Source organism: Juglans regia, chromosome 1 (assembly GCF_001411555.2).
Source record: "Juglans regia cultivar Chandler chromosome 1, Walnut 2.0, whole genome shotgun sequence".
Taxonomy (NCBI): Eukaryota; Viridiplantae; Streptophyta; class Magnoliopsida; order Fagales; family Juglandaceae; genus Juglans; species Juglans regia.
This window is the reverse complement of record NC_049901.1, coordinates 1979872-2000536: the sequence shown is the minus strand read 5'-3', so window position 1 is coordinate 2000536 and position 20665 is coordinate 1979872. Positions and strand designations below refer to the sequence as shown.

The window sequence follows — 20665 nt, the reverse complement described above, 5'->3', positions numbered from 1 at the left end:
GTTTTGATACTTATAGATGCAAAACCCCAAATAGTTGGAAGGCAAATGTACTGTTCTTAACTTCTTATGTCTGCAGAAAGTAAGAGAGAACATTTACATTTAAAGAAAATTTTTTGTTTATTCTTTGCAAGATTGAAAAGTGTACATGCTGTGAAACGATCAATAAAAGCTAACAGAAGTGCTAGTAACATCTTCCGGAACCAACACATCAAAATCACTGACGGTCCATTCTGCAGTCACCCCTGGTCCTGAGCGGCTAACATATATTTCTGTGCCCACATTAATTGAAGACCATACACGCCTTGCCGGTTTTGTTCCTGGATCCTGTGCAAAATATAATAACATGGCTCCCGTCAGTGCCTTATAATTATAAGGCCCGTCTTGAAGCACAGTAATAAAACTCGAGAACATCAGTCAAGTCCAAAGAAAAGTAGATGAAACTGCAAAAGGTTTCTGCAGTGAACTAGGGAAACAATTGTTTCGAGTTACAATGGGATGTGATGTCCAATGGAAAAGGCTGAAAAATCAGAACCAGTAATGTTGTTTTACCCTCTTCGCTAGCTAATACCATTTTAGCATCATTCAACTAGGTTCGTGCTTACTACATGATTTTGGGAGAGAAATCAACAGAAAAGGAGGAAGCATACCAAAAATTTGCTCGATGACTCAATGCCATTGCATCAGAATCAACATACCATCCAGCAGCAATAAAACACAAGATCCATTGAAGTTAAAGTTATGGTAACGATGACCATCCATGAAATGTTTCAGAATAGTTTAAATTAGAAAAAAATCCATCATTCCTATGGTTTTCGAAGTTCCAGGCAAGTTTTTGGGGGCCCTATCCAATAGATCACCTCAAAGACCACCTAAGGTCCTAAACGAAGCAGTCACCCTCTATAAATTTGGTTGATGCAGGATACTTATTGCTAATTAAGTAACTTTGAACATATGTAAACAATTTGTTTCTGCAGAGACAACAATTAATATTGCCAATAAGCACAAAAGACTATCAGGAGATTGCATATCACTAATAGTTTATAAGGTTTGGAGTCTTGAAATCCTTAGCAAGATTTGAGCATTTTACTAATAAATAGCATTTGTTTCAGTAGCCGCTCGAGAACCATCACCCGTGTAAAAACCATAAAGATTTGAGTTCTCCTAACTCCTGGTCAGAGTGGATAAGACCCATCCAACCTTGCTAAAAGGGAGCGCACATTATGTAAAAGTTAATAAAAACAACATAATTACCTGGTAGAAGTATAACCGACTAGAGAGAGCACCCACATCAAGCACCCAAGTCCTTGAGTCTCCAACCCATCCATCTCCTTTCTTTAAGGGATAACCATGCACAGCCCATTCAGGATGTGGAAGAATTTGCACCAGTTCCTGTGCCTGTGGGTTGCTATATGGGTCACAGATATCATATGGTTCCTCCAGATAGTTGGCATTTCCTGGGCTGCAGTAGAGATGATAAGCAGAATACGGAAACCGAGATGTCTCATTTCTATGTATCCTCTCACCAGTAGGATTAACATGGTAAGGTGGGCAGGAGACGAGGTTATCTGGGCGGCACCAGCTTGTAGTTGCTGGATTTATTATCATTTCGCTGTATCTAGTCACATCTGTCAGAACATCACCATCACAAGGGTCTCCATTGTTCTTCCAGCAGCTTCCTATATCAAGGAGATAAAATTGACTGTTGGGCCCTCCACCACGTTTAACATCTAGTGTCAGCTTTACCTTAAAGTTTGGAGATTCTAGCCGCTGGTAAAACACAGCTCAAACACAGTTAATGAACCATGAAAATATAAAGAACTAGCAAAAAAAACTATACCAGACTCCGAAAATTTTTAATTATAAAAACACCGGGCATCTAGCCAACCCTAATGTCTGATTAAGGCTTGGTTGAGCATATAAGAGAGAGCATCTAAGTTTCAGGAGTTACTCTCTGGTTTCTATAGGCTTTGTTTTTTTTTTTTATCAGTGGTTTCTATAGACTTTGTATAACATTGATATAATGAATATAATCTACTCCAAAATTTGTCAACTCAAATGCCATTCTAATTTCTCTCAAGGGGTGATCAGCAAGCATTCATGTGTGGAGACAATGTGTTCAGCGACAAATTTTTATTGCTTGCGAGGAAGAAGTAAAGCAAAGGAAGAAACCTTTCTAATGATTCCACGACTACCATAGTGATAACCGCCATTAAATCCTTCAGTTGCATCTGCACGTAGATACAACATAAGCCAAGGATACTTTGAAGATGTTGTTAATATCTGCGAGAAAATCCAACTTCCGGAGCTCAAATTCTTCTGCCATGTGATGGAGAAGTAGGAGTTCTTCCCTATACCTTCACCCAGATCAGCATCAAGGTCATACGTTCCATAAAATCCTCCTAGTAAAGACTCTATTTGGTCCCCAGAAGAAACCAATCTTGAGTAGTTATGGTATACAAGTGGCTGATTCATACATCCTTCACCAAAACATGGAAAATTTCTGCCAGTTATGATTTTACTGACATTCTTGCCATTCTCAGGACAAAGGGTGGTGTTCTTATCAAAGTTTCCATTCTTGAGCATAATCATCCAGAAGTGCCACGGATCTGAGGAATCCTGCACCTCGCAAAGAGAGCCGAGATACAGTTCCTTTTCCATAGCAAACAGGTTAGGGTCCATGTATGGCTCAAATCCTTTTATAGGAAACTTATCACCAGTCCCCAAGCTGTTGTCTGATTCATTCACTTTGTGATGTACTTCGCATTTTGTGGTGCGGCCCAAGGAATCTGATTATTGAAACATAAAAGTAACACGGACCATTTAAAAAGGACAGAAATAAAGCAGATGATTACATCCAATTACATATTACATAATCTGATCTAGCTAAATTAGGATAGATTCTTTGCAATGTTCATCTATAATGAAGGTGATTGAGATGTAAAGCTAAGATGGCTTATGTCATTGCAATACTCGGGCTAATTACATAAATTTGGTACAATTGGGGTACGGCCAGCATTTCTTTATGGTTACTATGGAACAATCCTAACAACTTTTTGTTGTTGTTGTTGTTGTTATTGGGGGAGGTGGTTCGCTTTAAATGATTCCAAAAATACAAGCAAAAACTGCAGCAGCCTATTTTACTTGGAGAGCGCCATAAGACAATAGAAACTAACCATCGTTCCACTGATCATGATACTCCACCAGCTACAAGGGTTTCCATACACATGAAAACCCTGTTCGAAGTGAGAATCTAAATTTAAACATGAAAATTAAGTAGCCATTATTGTATCGAAGTATCCATGTAATTATTAAAAAAAAAAATGGAACGAGTAGTGGCATACCCATGATCAACGGGCAGTACAAGTCGGCACAATCCGCCAACCTGGGGCTTCCCATGTGTGGGGCTTCCATCCCAACCTCATTGCAAAAGTTCCATGCTTCCAGTGCAACTCTCACATTTGGGTTCTTCATTCCTGGGTCTCCAATTGCTGATATATACTTATCTGAGGCGTTGGCCACATGATAAGCCAAATTCAAAAGATATACTATTCGAGAAAGAAGTGGCCAGTAGGAAGTAGAAGCCATGGCAGAACTTCTGCAAAGACGATGAATTAGAGAATCACAGCATGAGGTTGTTGGGGGAGGAAAACGGTGGAGTCGTATAACACACGCGCCGTGGATGTGTGTGTGAGGATAAGGGATGGCGGAGGTGGGTTTCGTTTAGTTTCGCGAAATCCATGGTTAATTTGGGGGGGAGAGAGTTTGCTTCGAAGCAAAGTCGACGTGTTGGGGAAGGACTGAAAGCAAAGTTGATGTGGGGACACCCCAAGAATATGATCGATTACTGTAACAATAATGCAAACCCCCGGGCTTCAAATAAAATATGGGCTGCAGCTCAATCGGAATCAGTAGCCCAAACAAACACAGACTTAGGGCTGACCCGAAAGGCATTGCTTAGAGGCCCAATAATAATACGAAATCACTGTAAAGGAAAAAATCATGATATTCATAACTTTTTTTAATTATTATTATTTGAGTTTTACTTTACATATATAAGTCGGTGGGTTAATACATTACTTATAACAAGGTTTATTATAATTTAAAAAAAAATTAAAATACTAATATTTTTTAGTATAGTTGACGTGAAAAACTTCCACCCAACGATGTTATTATTTCATATCTCTTACTGTGTTATTTATTGCGAATAAAATCTATTTTACATGAGAGCTTTTATTAGCTAATAATAATATCGGTTTGCTTATATTTTATTCCGTACTCATTCGGAAAAATTATATATATTATATGTTAAGTCGGTATTTTAGTTTAGATGCAGTACTTTGATCTGCTCTCTGATTTTGGGGGCTAGCTGATCAATGAAAAAACAGCGTTTGTTGTTAATAAATAAATAAAAAAGGTCAGTATTTTAGTTTTTAATTGGCATAACAAATAATATATATATATATATATGTATGTATGTATGTATGGATCGAGATGATCAGACAAAAGCAAAAAATCATATAATTGAGGGGCCATAACTTTATTGTTTGGAGTTTTGGGGTGGAAGCCATGGTATTAATTTGGGAAAAATATAAAGAAACTTCATATATATATATATATTATATATATATATATCATGATCAGAGCACTAGTTTTAGTTTAGTTTAGTTTAGTGGGCCCTTTGGTAATAACCAGAAAAATGAAGAAATAGGTTTCTTTGTTTTTTGACAATATATATCCCATGATGCACGTACGAATATGTTTGGAATGTGATGCTGATTGGTTAAACATATCGCATTAATCTAAAAGTATAAATTAATTAGAGAATCTCTCAGATTTGATTGGCTATAATTGTTCTTAATTAATTAATTAATGTATTATCTGATGATTATATATAATTAATATATAATATTATATATATGAATGTTTAGCCAGATCGATGGTCTGGGAATCTGAATGGTTTGAAAAATGGCGTGCTAGCTTTAGCTAAATTGATTCCGATTACACTCTAATTTATTAAGTACCCGCGCATATATATATATTTATATATATATATATATTTATATAAGAACAGGAAAAAAAAAAAGATAATCATAATCCGATTTGGTTTATGTAGTACTGATATTGTGTGTGGTTCATATGGATTCCACACCACTCGTACATGGATTTATATAATGTATATATTCTTACTGATCAGATCATGCATCAATGTCATTTCATCTATATGCATGCATCAAACGATCTATTATTCCATTTTAGCACCAAATTGGAAAGCCTATTTCATGATTTTGAGGCTAGCTAGGGTTTCTCTCTCTCTCTCTGTTCAATTTTTTCATGCCATGTACACATGAGTATATATATATATATATATATATATATATATATATATATATGAGAATTTTAAGCTAATTTATAGGAGTACGTACTGGCATTTAAGACAATTTATAAGCTGGTCATGCAGTACGTATACTGATCAGACGTACGTAGGATCGATCACGTACGTAAAAGCAGCTTAAATCGTCTCTTAATGCCCTTTTCGCAGTGTGCAGTACTAATTTTCGTCCATCAACCTGATCATCTGATTAACATGATGATTAATCTGATCATTGAAAAGAATCAAACCTGGCATGCAATTGCAAACTTCTTTTAAGCATACGGTATACATGACTCGCCACGTTTGTGCCCTCATTCCCCGTTAATCTTTCGATGATCAAATATTGGTACGTACGTACTGGATCGATCCATGGAGAAAAAGTTAAAACGACTAATTAATTAAAGCAGTATCCGTTTTAATCTTCTTGGTCAAATATTATTAATTAGGTCATGATAATTATTTAAAGGTTGCTTTATTTATTTATTTATTTATTTGTGGGTGCATGCATATATTCTACTAAACTACAACTTATAATTAATTGACACGTTGTGGGCGGGGGCTGCATCCACGTTCAACAAAGTAAGTAGTACTAGTGTTTCTCCTTCATTCCTCAACTGATCTTTCGATCACGCGACGACATGTGCAATGTTTTTGTGCTGTAGTACTAAGTGGGTTCGATGCCAGATCATTAATTAGTCAGAGTCATTAGCTAGCCAGGTATTATATATTTATGGTCAAATCCTGAAAGGAATCGATCAATTAATTCTCTGGTCATTGAGATTTATATATATAGTGTAGTACTAACTAGCAGTACTACTACTCTAGAAATAATGCTGCATGCTGGCTTAAACTGATCTATCGTCGACGTACGGTCAATAAACTGGGATCGATCGATTGGCTATATTTTGTATAGTAAATTATTTATTTATAATTAATTATCACCTAATTTTTGTTAAAATGAGTCTATTATTATTATAAATAATCATTTTTATCATAAATAATTTCTCACAAATACTTATTTTTCTTGTACCCAATATATATTACTCAAATATCTGGACATGCAAGTTGTGGTACTTGTGGTGTGTCCTGGACACTACTCGTGCGATCCTTCCATATAAAAGATCGAACATCTAATTATATATATATATATATATATATATATGTGTTCATTTTTATATCTGTCCATCAATTTGAATTTTAGATCAAGTACGTACGTAGTAACGCCTATATGTTTATATATATATATATATATATATATTTATATATATCAAGTCTAAAGCTAGCTAGCCATCATGAATTAATGTAGCCAACATGAATAATAATATTGCATGATCGAGAATTAAGTGGAAACCAATAAATTAATTTTCACCAGCATCGACTAGAATAATTACATTAAAGCCGTCAAAGGAATTATATATAGTCAATCGATCAGAATGATCAGGTCATCCAACATCGAGAGCTAGACAGACCACTAAAACTAGCAAAACCAAGGAAGACTATCTTAAAATTGCCTTATTCGAACAGCTCAGAAGTTTGAAGAGATCCGGTCTCAGGTGAAAATTAATAAGAATCCCATGGACCATGCATGCAGTTCCCTAGCTAGCTTAAACATTAGCTGGCTCATTAATTAGTACCAGTGATCTCAAATCAAATTCGTCCAACGCCATCCATCAATATTATTCATGGGCATATATATTCTATTGACTTTCTAATTAAAAACATGAATATATATTGACTCGATGATCATGATCTATAGCATATATATTAAGTGCATGGACATAATTATTATTTAACTAATTAAATGAAACCTAACATGAATTAATACATTATCCTAGTAGTAGTACTGTGCATATATACATTATATCATGGCCTGTGATCATCACCATAATATATACACACACTATGATTGTGTGTGTGTGTATATATAATATATACATGGTGCTTTGCATATCATCATGTGATGCTCTCTAGTTTTTGCAGCAGCTAATTAATCTTAACAAAAAGTACTACTACACCATGAAACATCAAATTTTAGTCGTAAATTCTACAAAAAGACATGCATGTATATGAGTATATATATATATATATATATATATATATGATATGATAAAATTAAAATATTATATATATTGTTGAACTTGTTGAAATGAAATCTCAACTGTATATGATTTCCAGATCAGACTATGCCTCCAAGATTGCCAAGAACATTCACAGAAGATTGAAAACAAATAACAAAGCAATAAAGAACACCAGTGATTTACGTGGTTCGATCCTATTGATTTACATCCACAACAGGAACATCTAGGAGCTTTCTGTTTTATTGATCAAGATGAAAATATTCAGTATCAAGATTACAAGATATCAACCTCTCATCACTTTCTCTCAAGTGACTCTCGTGAGGTCGCTCTCTGTTTCTCCCTGATATTTCACCAAGTTACAATGCAAGTTTTATCACAATCTCACACTTACAAATGAACTACATAAGGTCTTATATAGTTTCTAAAATGCATAACAGAATGCCTTCAATTCTCCACCTCAGCAGATAGAGGATCGTATGGCTATTGCCTTTCCTTCATTTAACATGTGTAAGGATCTCAATGGTTGACATTTCTTATAACAAATATCCACCTTGACAAGCATTTAATCCTTGTAAGATGTCTTCTTGCTCCTAAATGTTCATGCATGTTCCCCTAGTGGGTACTTAACAACTTTCCATATTGATCAAGTTTAGGCAGTGTCTAAATTTGGTTATTGCTAAAGATTTAGTCATTATATCAGAGAGGTTGTCTTCAGTGGGAATTTTTTCAACCCCAAACTCTCCAGCAGATATGATGTCTCTCACGAAATAAAGCATGACATCTATATGTTTAGATCTCTCATGATAGACATTATTTTTGGCAAGATGTATAATACTTTGATTGTCACAGTGAGCTGTCACATTGCTTTTATAAATGTCCAATTCATGTGAAACCCCTTTTAGCCATATAGCCTCCTTTATTGTCTCAGCCATTGCTATATATTCTGCCTGAGTTGTTGATAGGGCTACAACTGACTGTAGGTTAGACTTCCAACTGACAGCCCCTCCATAAGAAGTAAACACAAAGCCAGTTAATGATTTCCTTGTGTCTAAATTTTCAGTATAATCTGAATCAACAAAGCCTTGGAGATCATAACCTATTTGCACATTTTCACCAAATTTTAGTCCTAAGCACTTTGTACCAGATAAGTATTGAAATACATTTTTTAAGAGCATGCCAATGTGATTTTCTTGGATTGCTCATAAATTTGCTTACAATGCTGGTTAAATCTTGCATAAAGCAGACCATTGCATACATGATGCTACCAACCATGCTGACATATGGAATTTTATTCATAAATTCGTTTTCTTTATCAGTTTCTAGTGCTTGAGTGACTGACAGTTTAGAATGCTGCCCAATAGGAGTGCTAACAGGTTTTACTTGGTCTATCCCAAATATGTTGAGAACTTTGAAAATATATGACTTTTGAGATAAGTAGAAAAGCTTTTTATTCCTCTCTCTTTTTATCTCCTTTCCCATAATTCTCTTAACTGAATCCAATTCCTTCATTTCGAATTATGACTTAAGCATGCACTTGACTTGGTCAATTTGAATTCTGTCCTTACATGCCATAAACATGTCATCCACATATAACAATAGGTATATTAGATTTTCATCTACTTGCTTGTAGTATACACAGCTATCATAATTGCTTCTACTGAAACCATTGTGAATCATGTGGTTGTCAAATCTTTTATACCACTGTTTTAGGGACTGTTAAAGTCCATACAGTGATTTCTTTAATAAACACACTTGATTCCTTGTGGATTCAGTATAGAAGCCTTCAGGTGGTTGCATGTATAGAACTTCTTCAAGTTCACCATGCAATAAAGCTGTCTTGACATCCAATTGTTCCAAATGCATGTCTTGGCAAGCTACATAAGAGAGTATAAGTCTTATGAAGCTGTGTTTAACCACAGGAGAGAAGATTTCATTATAATACACTTCTTCCTTTTGTGTAAACACCTTAGCAACTAACCTAGTTTTGTACCTAGGTAGTTCAACCCCTGAGATACCATCATTTATTTTATAGATCCACTTAGACCCAATTAGTTTGTAATTTTCTGGTTTGGAAACCATTTTCCATGTTTTATTTTTGTTTAAAGATTTCATTTCTTCTTACATTGATAGCATCCATTTGTTTACTTCTTTGCTAGCCATGGCTTCCTTAAAGGTTCTAGGTTCCATTTCAATTACTTCCTCAGCAACAGTAAGAGCAAAAGCAGTAAGCTCAGCCTGCCCATACCTCTATGGTGGTTTTATTACTCTTTTTTCTCTGTCTCGAATTAATTGGTAAGTGTTTTGTCCACCTTGCCTTCTAACCTCTGAACTTGAGTCCTCAGTTTTACTAAATTGAGTTTCATGATCACAAGGTGAGTCTATTGATTGCTCCACTTCAAGTTCAGTTGTGATAGGTAATTGTTCATGACTCTTTCCTGCCATTTGCCTTTCATTAAAGGTTACATCCCTACTAATAATAATACATTTATGTTTTCCTGGTTCATTTATCCACAATTTGTATCATTTTACCCCTTCTGGATATCCCACGAAAATGCACTTAAGTGCACGTGGTTCCAACTTATCAATTTTTAAGTGTGCATAGGCTACACATCCAAAAATTCTTAAGTGATCATATCCTGAAGGTTTTCTTGACCAGATTTCTTGTGGAGTTTTGAAGTTTAAGGCTGAGGAATGACACTTGTTAATTAGGTGCACAGCAGTAGCAGCAGCTTCAGCCCAAAAGGTTTTTGATAAACTTGATGTGGCCAACATGCATCTCACCCTTGCTAGAATGGTTCTATTCATTCTCTCAGCTAGACCATTTTGTTGGGGTGTTTCCCTAACAGTTTTATACCTAGCCAACCCTTCACTCTTACAGAATTCATTAAACTCATTGGACAGATACTTTAGGCCATTATCTGTCCTTAATCTCTTAATTTTTCTGCCAACCTGATTTTCTACTAAGTTTTTCCATTATTTGAATTTAGCAAAGGTATCACTTTTATTTTTCAGAATGTATAACCATACCTTCCTTGAGTAGTCATTAATAAAAGTAAGAAATTACCTTGCACCCCCATGTGACAATTACCTTTGCAGGTCCCTGTAGGTCTGAGTGGATGTAATCTAAAGTCTGTTTGGTTTGATGAGTAGCAGTTTTGAAGCTAACTCTTGTTGATTTCCCAAGTATGCAGTCATCACAGAAAGGTAACTCTCTAAGATTCTCATCTTTTAGTAAGCCTTGTTTCTTGTGCTCTTGAAGACCTTGTTGACTAACATGTCTCAGCCTTCTATGCTATAAAAGGACCTTGTCTTTCATCTTCTTTTGGACTGACGATGCCTCACCAAGGATTATCATGCCAACCAATGTGTAGAGACAATTTTTTATTACTCCCTTCATGATAGTAAGTGATCCCTTTGCAACCTTTAAGATTCCAGATTCTGATTTAATGTACAACCACATTGATCTAGCATTCCTAGAGAAATTAAGTTTCTCTTCAACTCAGGTATATATATACCTCACTTCTCTGAGTAACCTTTCCATACAATCATGCATCTTCAACCTTACTGACCCTATTCCCAGAATCTTGCAGGATTTGTTATTGTCAAGAATCACATGTCCTCCATCGAGACCAGTGAAGGTTTCAAACCATGATCTTGAGGGACACATGTGGAATGAACAACCTGAGTCCTAGATTCATTCATTTTTAGAGTCAACTTTTGAAACATTAAGAACTTTTGCACTTTCATACCCATCTAGAGCAACAGCTACATTTCCTTCCTCCTTAGATTTGTTTCTAATGCTTTGCTTCTTTTTTGGACAGTCTCTTTTGAAATGTCCATTTTTGTGGCAGGCAAAAGATTTAAATTATTTTCCTCTCGATTTTGATCTTGTTTTGTTGTTCTTCTCTTTGTGATTTCTCTTATCTGGCTTGCCCCTTACATTTAACCCTTCTCCAGTTTCTGTTTTGTCATCACTTTTATTTTGTAACTCTCTTGAATGCAAGACAGACTGAACTTCTTCCAGTGACAGACTTTCTCTCACATACATCACAATTTCTTTAAGGTTTGCATAAGAGGAATCTAAGGAACTTAGTAACAAAATTGCCTCATCCTCTATTGAGCCATACCTGTAGTCATCTTGAAGGTGTAGGGCCTTGTCTTTTTATGGAGTCTGTTTGCCAGAGATTTTGTCATATACAAGTTCTCTAGTTTTAGCCAAACTCCAGCTACAATATCTTCTTGAGCAACTTCCCTCAATACTGTCTCCAAGAGAAAGGATGATGGTACTGTGAGCCTTCTGCCGAACTTGTGCCTTCTCATTTTCTAATAAAGAACCCAGTTTCTTTTCTCCAAGAAGTGCATCTTGAAGTCTCTATTGAACCAGTAATGCCTTCATCTTGATTCTTCATAGACCAAAGTCATTATTTCCCGTGAACTTCTCGACATCAAACTTGGCTGTCCCTATTGAACCTAGCTGTTGATGCCACTTGTTGAAATGAAATCTCAATTGTATATGATTTCAAGATCAGACTATGCCTCCAAGATTGCCAAGAACATTCAGAGAAGATTAAAAACAAATAACAGAGCAATAAAGAACACCAGTGATTTACGTGGTTCGATCCTATTGATTTACATCCACGACAGAAACATCTAGGAGCTTTCTGTTTTATTGATCAAGATGAAAATATTCAGTATAAAGATTACAAGATATCACTCTCTCCTCACTTTCTCTCAAGTGACTCTCTCAAGATTTCTCGGTGTTCCTCCTTGATATTTCACCAAGTTACAATGCAAGTTTTATCACAATCTCACACTTACAAATGAACTACATAAGGTCTTATATAGTTTCTTAAATGCATAACAGAATGGCTTCAGTTCTCCACCTCAGCAGAAAGAGGATCGTTTGGCTGTAGCCTTTCGTTCATTTGACATGTGTGAGATCTCAATGATTGGCATTTCTTATAACATGTATTATACCTTTCCTTCATAAGACCTCTTATGTCTAAGAATAGATTTTGAGTCCCATCATAAATGACATCAGACATCATCTTAATTCATTCAATGAATGGACATTGAAGAAAATTTATCGATCCAAAAATCGATACGCGCACAACCTAGTACACTAGACAGCGTCAATGCAAGCTTTTGAAAACATCCCTCTAATCAAAATTCCAGCATCCTTATTACAATTTTATAGTAGCAAAGATACACCCTAGTAATTGTTAACATAGTGATCCCAACTTTGATGTACTGAACTTTATTTTCTATGTTTCTAATATATTTCTAGTAACTTTGCGAAAAAAAATCCATACGCGTAGATCACGACAAGAGGCTGTCTTGTCAAGTTTATTTTATCTAGAAATCAAATTGTATCTGAAATATTCAGGGGTTTCTAGCTAAATATTATATTAATATGAGGACGTCTAATCTATCAACATCGACTACTAAAGTTTTTCAAGATTCAACTAGCTAGCCATGCATGCATGAGTAGTACTAGTACTACTGCTGATGATCATGGTAGCCCCTGTTGATTAGAATATTGCTTTCTGTTTTCCTCCAAAATATTCTGATCAAGGGGCACGAAAGAAGATTGCATGGGTGCATTCCTTGCAGTTTTTTCCATTAGACCCAACATATACGTACGTACATGCGTTCATGCAAGTTGTGATAAGCTCTTTGCGTCTTATATTAGAAACACACATGATGATGTTCTTCAGCCTTATGAACGACACGACCAGTACTATATATTAAGAGTAGCATCCACCACTTTCTAGGCATACCGCAACATGAATAAAAAAATGGAGCAAGAGAAACGCTATTATTCCAAGAATCAACTCAAAGGATCGATTTCAATTATATTTCAGCAAAAGATTAAAGGAATCAGCTTAATTATATGCTTTATACTCTTCGAGGGGCCGGAGGTGCATGGAGGAAGGCATCCACGTGGCATCCATACTAAGGAGAATATCCACGTGGCAACTGTTTAAGCCTCTCCATGCAGCCTATGATTTTTTACCATGTTAGAGAAAAGAAAAGATCTATACATTTTTTAAGTTCTCCATTGAATGTATTTGATTTGACAAGATTCTAATTGCCTCCGAATCTAACATGCATGGGAGAAGTAGGAGATCTATGATCTATCACAAGTGGTGTGTAAATAATAAAGAGAGAGAGAAAAAAGCCGTAATTAAAATGAGTGGTATTGGGTTGGCTGTCATGATCTTTCAGGGCTTATTTATATATACAGCTGTTTATGAAAAGCAATTAATATATGTTAATATAAAAGCTTGTAAAGTCTTTTTGCCCTTTCTTTGGGGCTATCGCCTGAAAGGCCCAAAATGTATATACGAGGTTTGTCACCAAAAAAAAAAAAGAAAAAAAAGAAAAAGAAAAAACAGAAATGGGAACGCGTGGCCAAGAAATTAGGAAAAGGTACTGCGAAAATCCAAGCAAAGCATCGTGGGCAGCTCATTGGCTCATTGAGACTAATCGATCATGGGCTGCACATGAAAACGCAATATATCTATATAAATATATATATATATATATATATATTATGCTGACTAGACGTTTCCTTTTTTTAATTCTGTTTTTCTCAGTGAACTACTGATCATAAAAATTACTTAATTTCTTTTTTTTTTTTGTCTACATTAATAGAAGTAATTTTTTTTTAAGAAAAAGAGAAAATATAACTAATTTAAACATATTATTAAATTCATTAAATAAAAAAGATTCCAGTGTGCTAGACCCGCCAAATTAAAGTACTGCTTTAATTTAATATTCTGAAAAGGAAACTACTCAAGTAGTGCCTTCTAATTACTTTCATTGCAAGTATCAATGTCTGTACTGATTTAATGGCTTTTTTAAACCAATCAATGGCTAGCTAGAGGGCAAATTAATAATATCAATGCCTTGGACTAGCTAGACAAGATTAGCATAGTCCACCCTCCAAAGAAGTGCACCGGCCCCCTAGCTATATACAACTGGCCTGGAATTAATTAAAGAAGTGTCTTCATTTTTTAAAAATAAAATACTTAAGTTTAATTATCACCTAGTTTAGCATAAAAAGAATAATAATATTTGTAACAATTTTATTTTCTTTTAATTTTTTTAAAGCATATCCAAATTAAGTACTTCTTAATTGAACCCTAACAATTACAGAAGCCGCATTAATCAAAATTCAAACTAATTTGATTTGTGTGTGCATCCGGCGGTGTTTTTGTTTTCGTCGATAAAAAATAAAATTGCGCTGTAAATACGTACTCACATCTAATCAAGAGCGTAGATAGATGATCGGTAATAATCTGTCTCAAAAAGTCTTTTACGGCGAAATGGTTATGCATCGCTAAAGTCATGGTCATTTGCAGTGTTTTCCATCACTACAAATGAGGTAGAACATTGTCGGTAAAGTAATGACCAATTGGTATATAATTACCTTTTGCATCCAATAAATATACAACGACAAAAATTATTGTGATGTTGCAAATAATTAGTTGAGCTTTTGCGTCGCAAATGATGTGCCGCAAAGAACACATTTTCCCATTGGCAATAGTTTTTTGCTTGCTTTACTTGTCGTCGCAATTAACTTTTTTCGAAGGAAAACATATTTTACGGTGAACATGTTGATGATGCAAAATGTTACTTGTGTCAATGTGTGATGGACGCAAAAATATACTACGGATGCTAAAGGGTTTTCCTTGCTTTAAATCTATTGCTGTTTACTTTATTTTATCATCGATAAAGCCTAGAAAAACTTTTCGCATCGCAAATAGTTGTATGTCTAATTCATCATTTATAGTTTTTGCCGCTAAAAATCAAGTTTATTGGGACGATTTTTGTGTGAAACGAAATGAAAATTGTTCCAAGAAATGAGATGTAGGGACGAATTTCATATATCGTTCCTAAAAATGATGGGAGTTGTTTACCATTTGAACTCGTTCGAACGGAATATTTTGGGACAAAAAACTTTGTTACTAATAAGATAACTGTTCGAGCATCCATAAAAAACGTTTAAACAAAATTTCTCAACAAGTGATAATTTTTACACAAGTTTTGGGTCAACGTTCAGGATATTTGAGGGGTTTGAGTCATTGTATAAAGCCTTATAACTCTTCCTCAACAACAAGTACTTCTATAGTGTTAGAGAATGTGAATTCCAGAATCGAAAAATTGATTGCAAGACAACATGAGTTAGATGATCAATTAGTGAAACAAATAGGTATTGAGCTGCACATCAAACAACAAGAAGAATAACAATAAGAGTTTAGAAGAGAAATACAACTCCAAATACAGACGCTTATGCAACAATTCATGCCTCTAAGCAATTGATTTTTGTGTTTTGCATACATAATTTCGGGATTTAATTATAAAATTTTGTATGGATGACATTATTACTATTTTATTTATTTAGTTTGGATCTATAACTACTTTTATTTGTATTAAACAATTTGTAATGTATTTTTTTTAAATATTATTTAATTATGCCTATTTGTTTTAAATTTTTGGTTAAAATAAAATATTAACCGTTTGAATGTCCATGAGACGAAATTCAACCGTCCCAGAAAAAAAAAATGATCGCATGAATGTGTTTAAACAGTCTAACAAATTTTTGTCCCAACATATATTTTTTGGGACGTCTCAAAATACATTTTGGGACGACCTTAAAATGCTTTATTTTACAAAAAAACTCAATTTTTTGGGATGAAAATTTTCATCCCAAAAAATATGATCTGTTGTAGTGTTAATTGAACCCTAACAATTACAGAAGCCGCATTAATCAAAATTCAAACTAATTTGATTTGTGTGTGCATGACAGCTTGCGAGCGTGTCATGTGTGCGCGCGCGCGCGTGTGAGAGGAGCAAGAGAACATCATGATCAGTACAGTCCTCAAGAGTCAAGAGTCAAGTGTGTTAGTGCTGTGATATGTAAAGGAGTACTGAGTGACATGCATGAGAGATTAAACAAATCTTAGTGATATTGAAAAAAGTATATAGCTGCCGACCAATTATTATTCTTTCCGCCATGAAGAGATGGGTCGAACCATGGAAAAGAGAATCCATGGTGCATGCATGGTATATAAAAGCCTAGCTTTACCCCCTCATTCTTAGAGGCAATAGTCGGAAAGTTTTGAGAGAATTAGGAGAAGCAACAACCTCGAAGCTAGTTCAAACTAGTGGGAGGTTGTCTGCAGAAAAGAAGACAGAAAAAAAAAAAGGAGGAGCTGCTACCATATTCAAAAGATCAAGAAATCAATGGCTCGTGGAAAGGTTCAGCTGAAGCGGATCGAGAATCCAGTGCACAGGCAGGTTACCTTCTGCAAGCGCCGAGCAGGACTTCTTAAGAAGGCCAAGGAGCTTTCTGTGCTGTGTGATGCTGAAATTGGAGTTATCATTTTCTCCTCCCATGGAAAGCTCTATGAGCTGGCCACCAAAGGGTCTGTGATCGATCTTTCTATATCTTGTTTTTCAGATTTCATTCATAATCAGATCATTAAGGTTTTAATTTTCCTCCTTTTTCTCATTGGTTGCTGATCAATAATATTATGTATTTTGATATTTTTTTTCTTAGAATTTAATATAAAAATAAGCGATAGAAAGACGCACAAATTGATCAACTTTACTCTACTTCTTGTTGTTCGTAATGAATTTTCAAATATCATTAAATGCTCAATAAATCAATTATATTATAAGACTAATTGATTCATATATTTTATTATTATTATTATTATTATTTTTTACTTGAGAGCATCAATTTGAATAAGAATTTGAAGAACTCTTGATCTATAATTCCATCGTACATACTGCTATATATATATATATATATATATATATATATATAGCTAGTAATCACAAAAAAAAAAAAAGGAAGCTAAATTTGTGGTTGAAACTTTGATATTTTTATCATACAAGAACCATGCAAGGGATTACTGAGAGGTACATGAAGTCTACAGGAGAGGTTCAGCCTGAACCAGCCATTGAAGCACAACCCTGCCTGGTATGTTCTGATGATCTCTCACACGTAGTACTTAATTTTCTACTAGAATTTAATTCAAAAGTACTGTTGTATATCCTTATATATATATATATATATATTATGTGTGTGTGTGCGTGTCATGTGTTGTGGTACCAAACGAATATTATCATATTTAATTATAATATATAGTCTGAACAGCATCTAATTAAATCTAGTTGCTCCTATATATATATATACACACACATATATATATATAATCGTTTCTCCACGGAATAATCAACAATAACTTATGCAACCATCATCATAACGTACAGTAATTGCAGTCATAATTTTCCTTTCTGGAAGCCAAACGTACGTCATCATGCATGACCAGCACAGTTGCATACGATGGCTGTCTCTATATATATGGCTACACTACTAGCTACTCCATCGATCGGGGTTGTTGAGTATATACTAAATTGTCGTAAAAAAGCTAGCCATGTTAAAGAAAGAATAAAGTGTGATTTTCTCACGTCACGATCGAGTAGTTGTAGGCCGGTATTTCCGCGTAATACAATATTATGTTACAATTTCTCCTGTAAAACATGATATATATATTATACCATGAGTGATGTAATTAATAATTATTAGTTGCATGAATATTAAAATCTCGATATGCCATGATCTCCATTTATAATATTCTGTTTTCGTCCCATATATATTATTATATATGCTGATGATCAAATAGATCATTACTATATAGAATAACCCCTTCATGTGGGGATCATTAATCATGCATGATTGCACATGTATAAGCAATTGATCATGCATGATCATGATCTTGTCTAGCTAGGCAGTTAATTAATTACTTTAATTGACATGGTAAAGGTGGAATTTAGTTTTTTCTACATACGATCGATCGATGTTGATGATATCATGATCATGTGTATGCGTGACTATATATTTGATATTTTATTTATTATTCCAAGCTAGCTCGCTCCTATTAATGATCCTTGGCCTGAGATTAAATATTTGACATGAATTAGGATGCAAAAGAGGAAATTAACATGCTGAAACAAGAGATCGACATACTCCAAAAAGGTCTCAGGTATAAACATATATATATTAGAACTTACCTTAATCTTTAATTAGTACTACTGCACAGTATGAAATTAAGAAGTTAAATTAATTACCATATAACATATATAATATAATATGGCATGCTAGCTGATCACGTACTACTACAGGTATATGTTTGGAGGTGGAGGTGCGACAATGACGTTGGATGAGTTAGATGTGCTTGAAAAGCACCTTGAGGTTTGGATTTGTAACATACGTTCAACAAAGGTACTACTCATGTCGATATTAATGTTCGGTCTCTAGCTACCACCTAATTTGGTTGAGTATTAATGTTACACTAGTAGTACTGCATGCAGCTAATTCATTATATTTTTCACAAGCTAGCTCATGTACTTATAACTAATACGTATATATGTTCATAAATTAACTGCGCGCAGATGAACATTATGTTTCAAGAGATTCAACTTTTGAGGAATAAGGTATATATATAATTTATAATTAATTATTAGCTCGATCCAAGTAGTACTTGATCATCTTGATCAACTCATGATCACTTTATTAATTTATGGCTTAGTATATATATACTTTTTCTTTAATTATAAATTAACTAAAAGATTCATATGGAAAATTACCAATATTAATACAGGAAGGAATGCTGAAAGCTGCAAATAAGTATCTCCAAGATAAGGTAATTATATATTAAGGAGCTGATTGATCATGCCAAGGGCGCGAACTATTAATTATTTCAATTTGTGAAAGATCAATTATATATAAGTTGTATTTTTATATATATGCTATTAATTATATATATAATATATAACTAATTACTAATATGGAGATTGTTTAATATTTAATTTGTGCAGATAGAAGATCATCAGAACAGTAGTACTACTGCAATCACTGACTTCGCACCAATTAATACCACTAATTTCCCATACCCACTAACCATAATGCAGAATGAGATATTGAAATTCTAGCTAGGATTGTCATGATCTAGAATAAGCTGATCTACTGTTTTATGTACTACTGTTTTTAATTAAGGTCACGCGCGTGTTCTGTTCTCATGTAAGCCAATGTACGTAGCTGTATAGTATAAATTAAGTTCTTTCCGATGGACAGACGTACGTACGTTGTAATTGTCTGATCATGATGATCAGGATGGGTACTTGCCATCCTAGCTAGTACTCTTACTACTTTAGCAGCTTGATTTGTAAGTATATTAATGTTGACGTATTGTGGTCTTGTTTGCTATCAATAATGCTTGCATATATGCGTGTCATGTAATTCACTCATCATCTCTCTCTCTCTCTCTTTCTCTCATCCACACAATTTATATTTATAAATGCTTTATATATAATAATTTAGATTATAATTAAGAAATATCACCGAAAAATTAGAAACAAAAAAAAAAAAAAAAGGATCTCTGATCTCATATATACATGATTATATAATAATTAAAGATCTGATCTCTCTCTTATATAATGTACATGATATTATATATACGCGCGTACCAAGTGCACATAGTACTACTGATCATCAAGCCTGGAAGAATTTATATATACTAATTAACCTCTCTCAATGCAAGATCACATGACTAATTAGCTAAGCTTGGTGAAGATTCGGACATGTAATTAGTTTTACGTATTAATCTCTAGCTCGTTTGTAGGGATAAATGATGAGGTACGTACGTACTAGTGTTAGTGGAATAATTAATTAAGCTGTAAAGATAAAACGTTACTTATTTTATTATTCAAGATGCATGCATGGGATAATGGGATTAGGTTACGAGGATTTGATTAATCATTTTTGGACATCCGAGCATAAATTCCTTTACCCACCCTTTAGGCCGAAAAGACATTCACACTGCTTGGTGAAACATATAAACAAAAGGGAAAGTTTACTTTGTCCCCCTTAGTTAACTGCTGGTCAATTTTTTCTTTTTATTTAATACTTAAAGAAGTGATTTTAAATATATTAATATATATTTTTTATTTTTTAAAAATATTTAAATATATTAAAAAAAATACTAGACGGTATGCGATAAGAGTGAAGCAACATAAACTATAGTAGACCCACTCAAAACAAAAATGTCTTTGTTGGCAAGGGACATGCATGGGCCCGGAATAAATTACTTATTATTTTTTTCTAAGAGGGAAAAAGAAATGACCTCATTTTTAGATAATA

The 20665-nt window shown here is 34.2% G+C and overlaps 2 protein-coding genes across 2 annotated transcripts; one reads left to right on the top strand and one right to left on the bottom strand.

Moving 5' to 3' along the window:
* Positions 1 to 17: 17 nt before the first annotated feature.
* LOC109006342 lies at positions 18 to 3804 on the bottom strand. The gene is made up of 4 exons (XM_035688967.1): positions 3342 to 3804; positions 2170 to 2786; positions 1252 to 1767; positions 18 to 324 (listed from the first exon to the last, which is right to left on the bottom strand). Exons 1-4 carry the CDS (start codon positions 3583 to 3585, stop codon positions 160 to 162), a joined length of 1542 nt encoding a protein of 513 aa, XP_035544860.1. The 5' UTR covers positions 3586 to 3804; the 3' UTR covers positions 18 to 159.
* Positions 3805 to 16575: 12771 nt separating this feature from the next.
* On the top strand, positions 16576 to 19734 carry LOC109006228 (agamous-like MADS-box protein AGL12). The gene is made up of 7 exons (XM_018985437.2): positions 16576 to 16883; positions 17359 to 17443; positions 18448 to 18509; positions 18649 to 18748; positions 18919 to 18960; positions 19128 to 19169; positions 19345 to 19734. Exons 1-7 carry the CDS (start codon positions 16702 to 16704, stop codon positions 19456 to 19458), a joined length of 627 nt encoding a protein of 208 aa, XP_018840982.1. The 5' UTR covers positions 16576 to 16701; the 3' UTR covers positions 19459 to 19734.
* The last annotated feature ends 931 nt before the right edge of the window (positions 19735 to 20665 follow it).

Excerpts from the sequence above, each read along its gene's own strand:
- LOC109006228 (XM_018985437.2), top strand. The coding sequence starts at position 16,702 with ATGGCTCGTGGAAAGGTTCAGCTGAAGCGGATCGAGAATCCAGTGCAC. Across the intron at positions 18,510-18,648 it reads ATACTCCAAAAAGGTCTCAG|GTATATGTTTGGAGGTGGAG; the intron begins GTATAAACATAT and ends GTACTACTACAG. Across the intron at positions 19,170-19,344 it reads ATAAGTATCTCCAAGATAAG|ATAGAAGATCATCAGAACAG; the intron begins GTAATTATATAT and ends TAATTTGTGCAG.
- LOC109006342 (XM_035688967.1), bottom strand. The coding sequence starts at position 3,585 with ATGGCTTCTACTTCCTACTGGCCACTTCTTTCTCGAATAGTATATCTT. Across the intron at positions 2,787-3,341 it reads GTACTGCCCGTTGATCATGG|ATTCCTTGGGCCGCACCACA; the intron begins GTATGCCACTAC and ends TTCAATAATCAG. Across the intron at positions 325-1,251 it reads GTCGGTTATACTTCTACCAG|GATCCAGGAACAAAACCGGC; the intron begins GTAATTATGTTG and ends TATTTTGCACAG.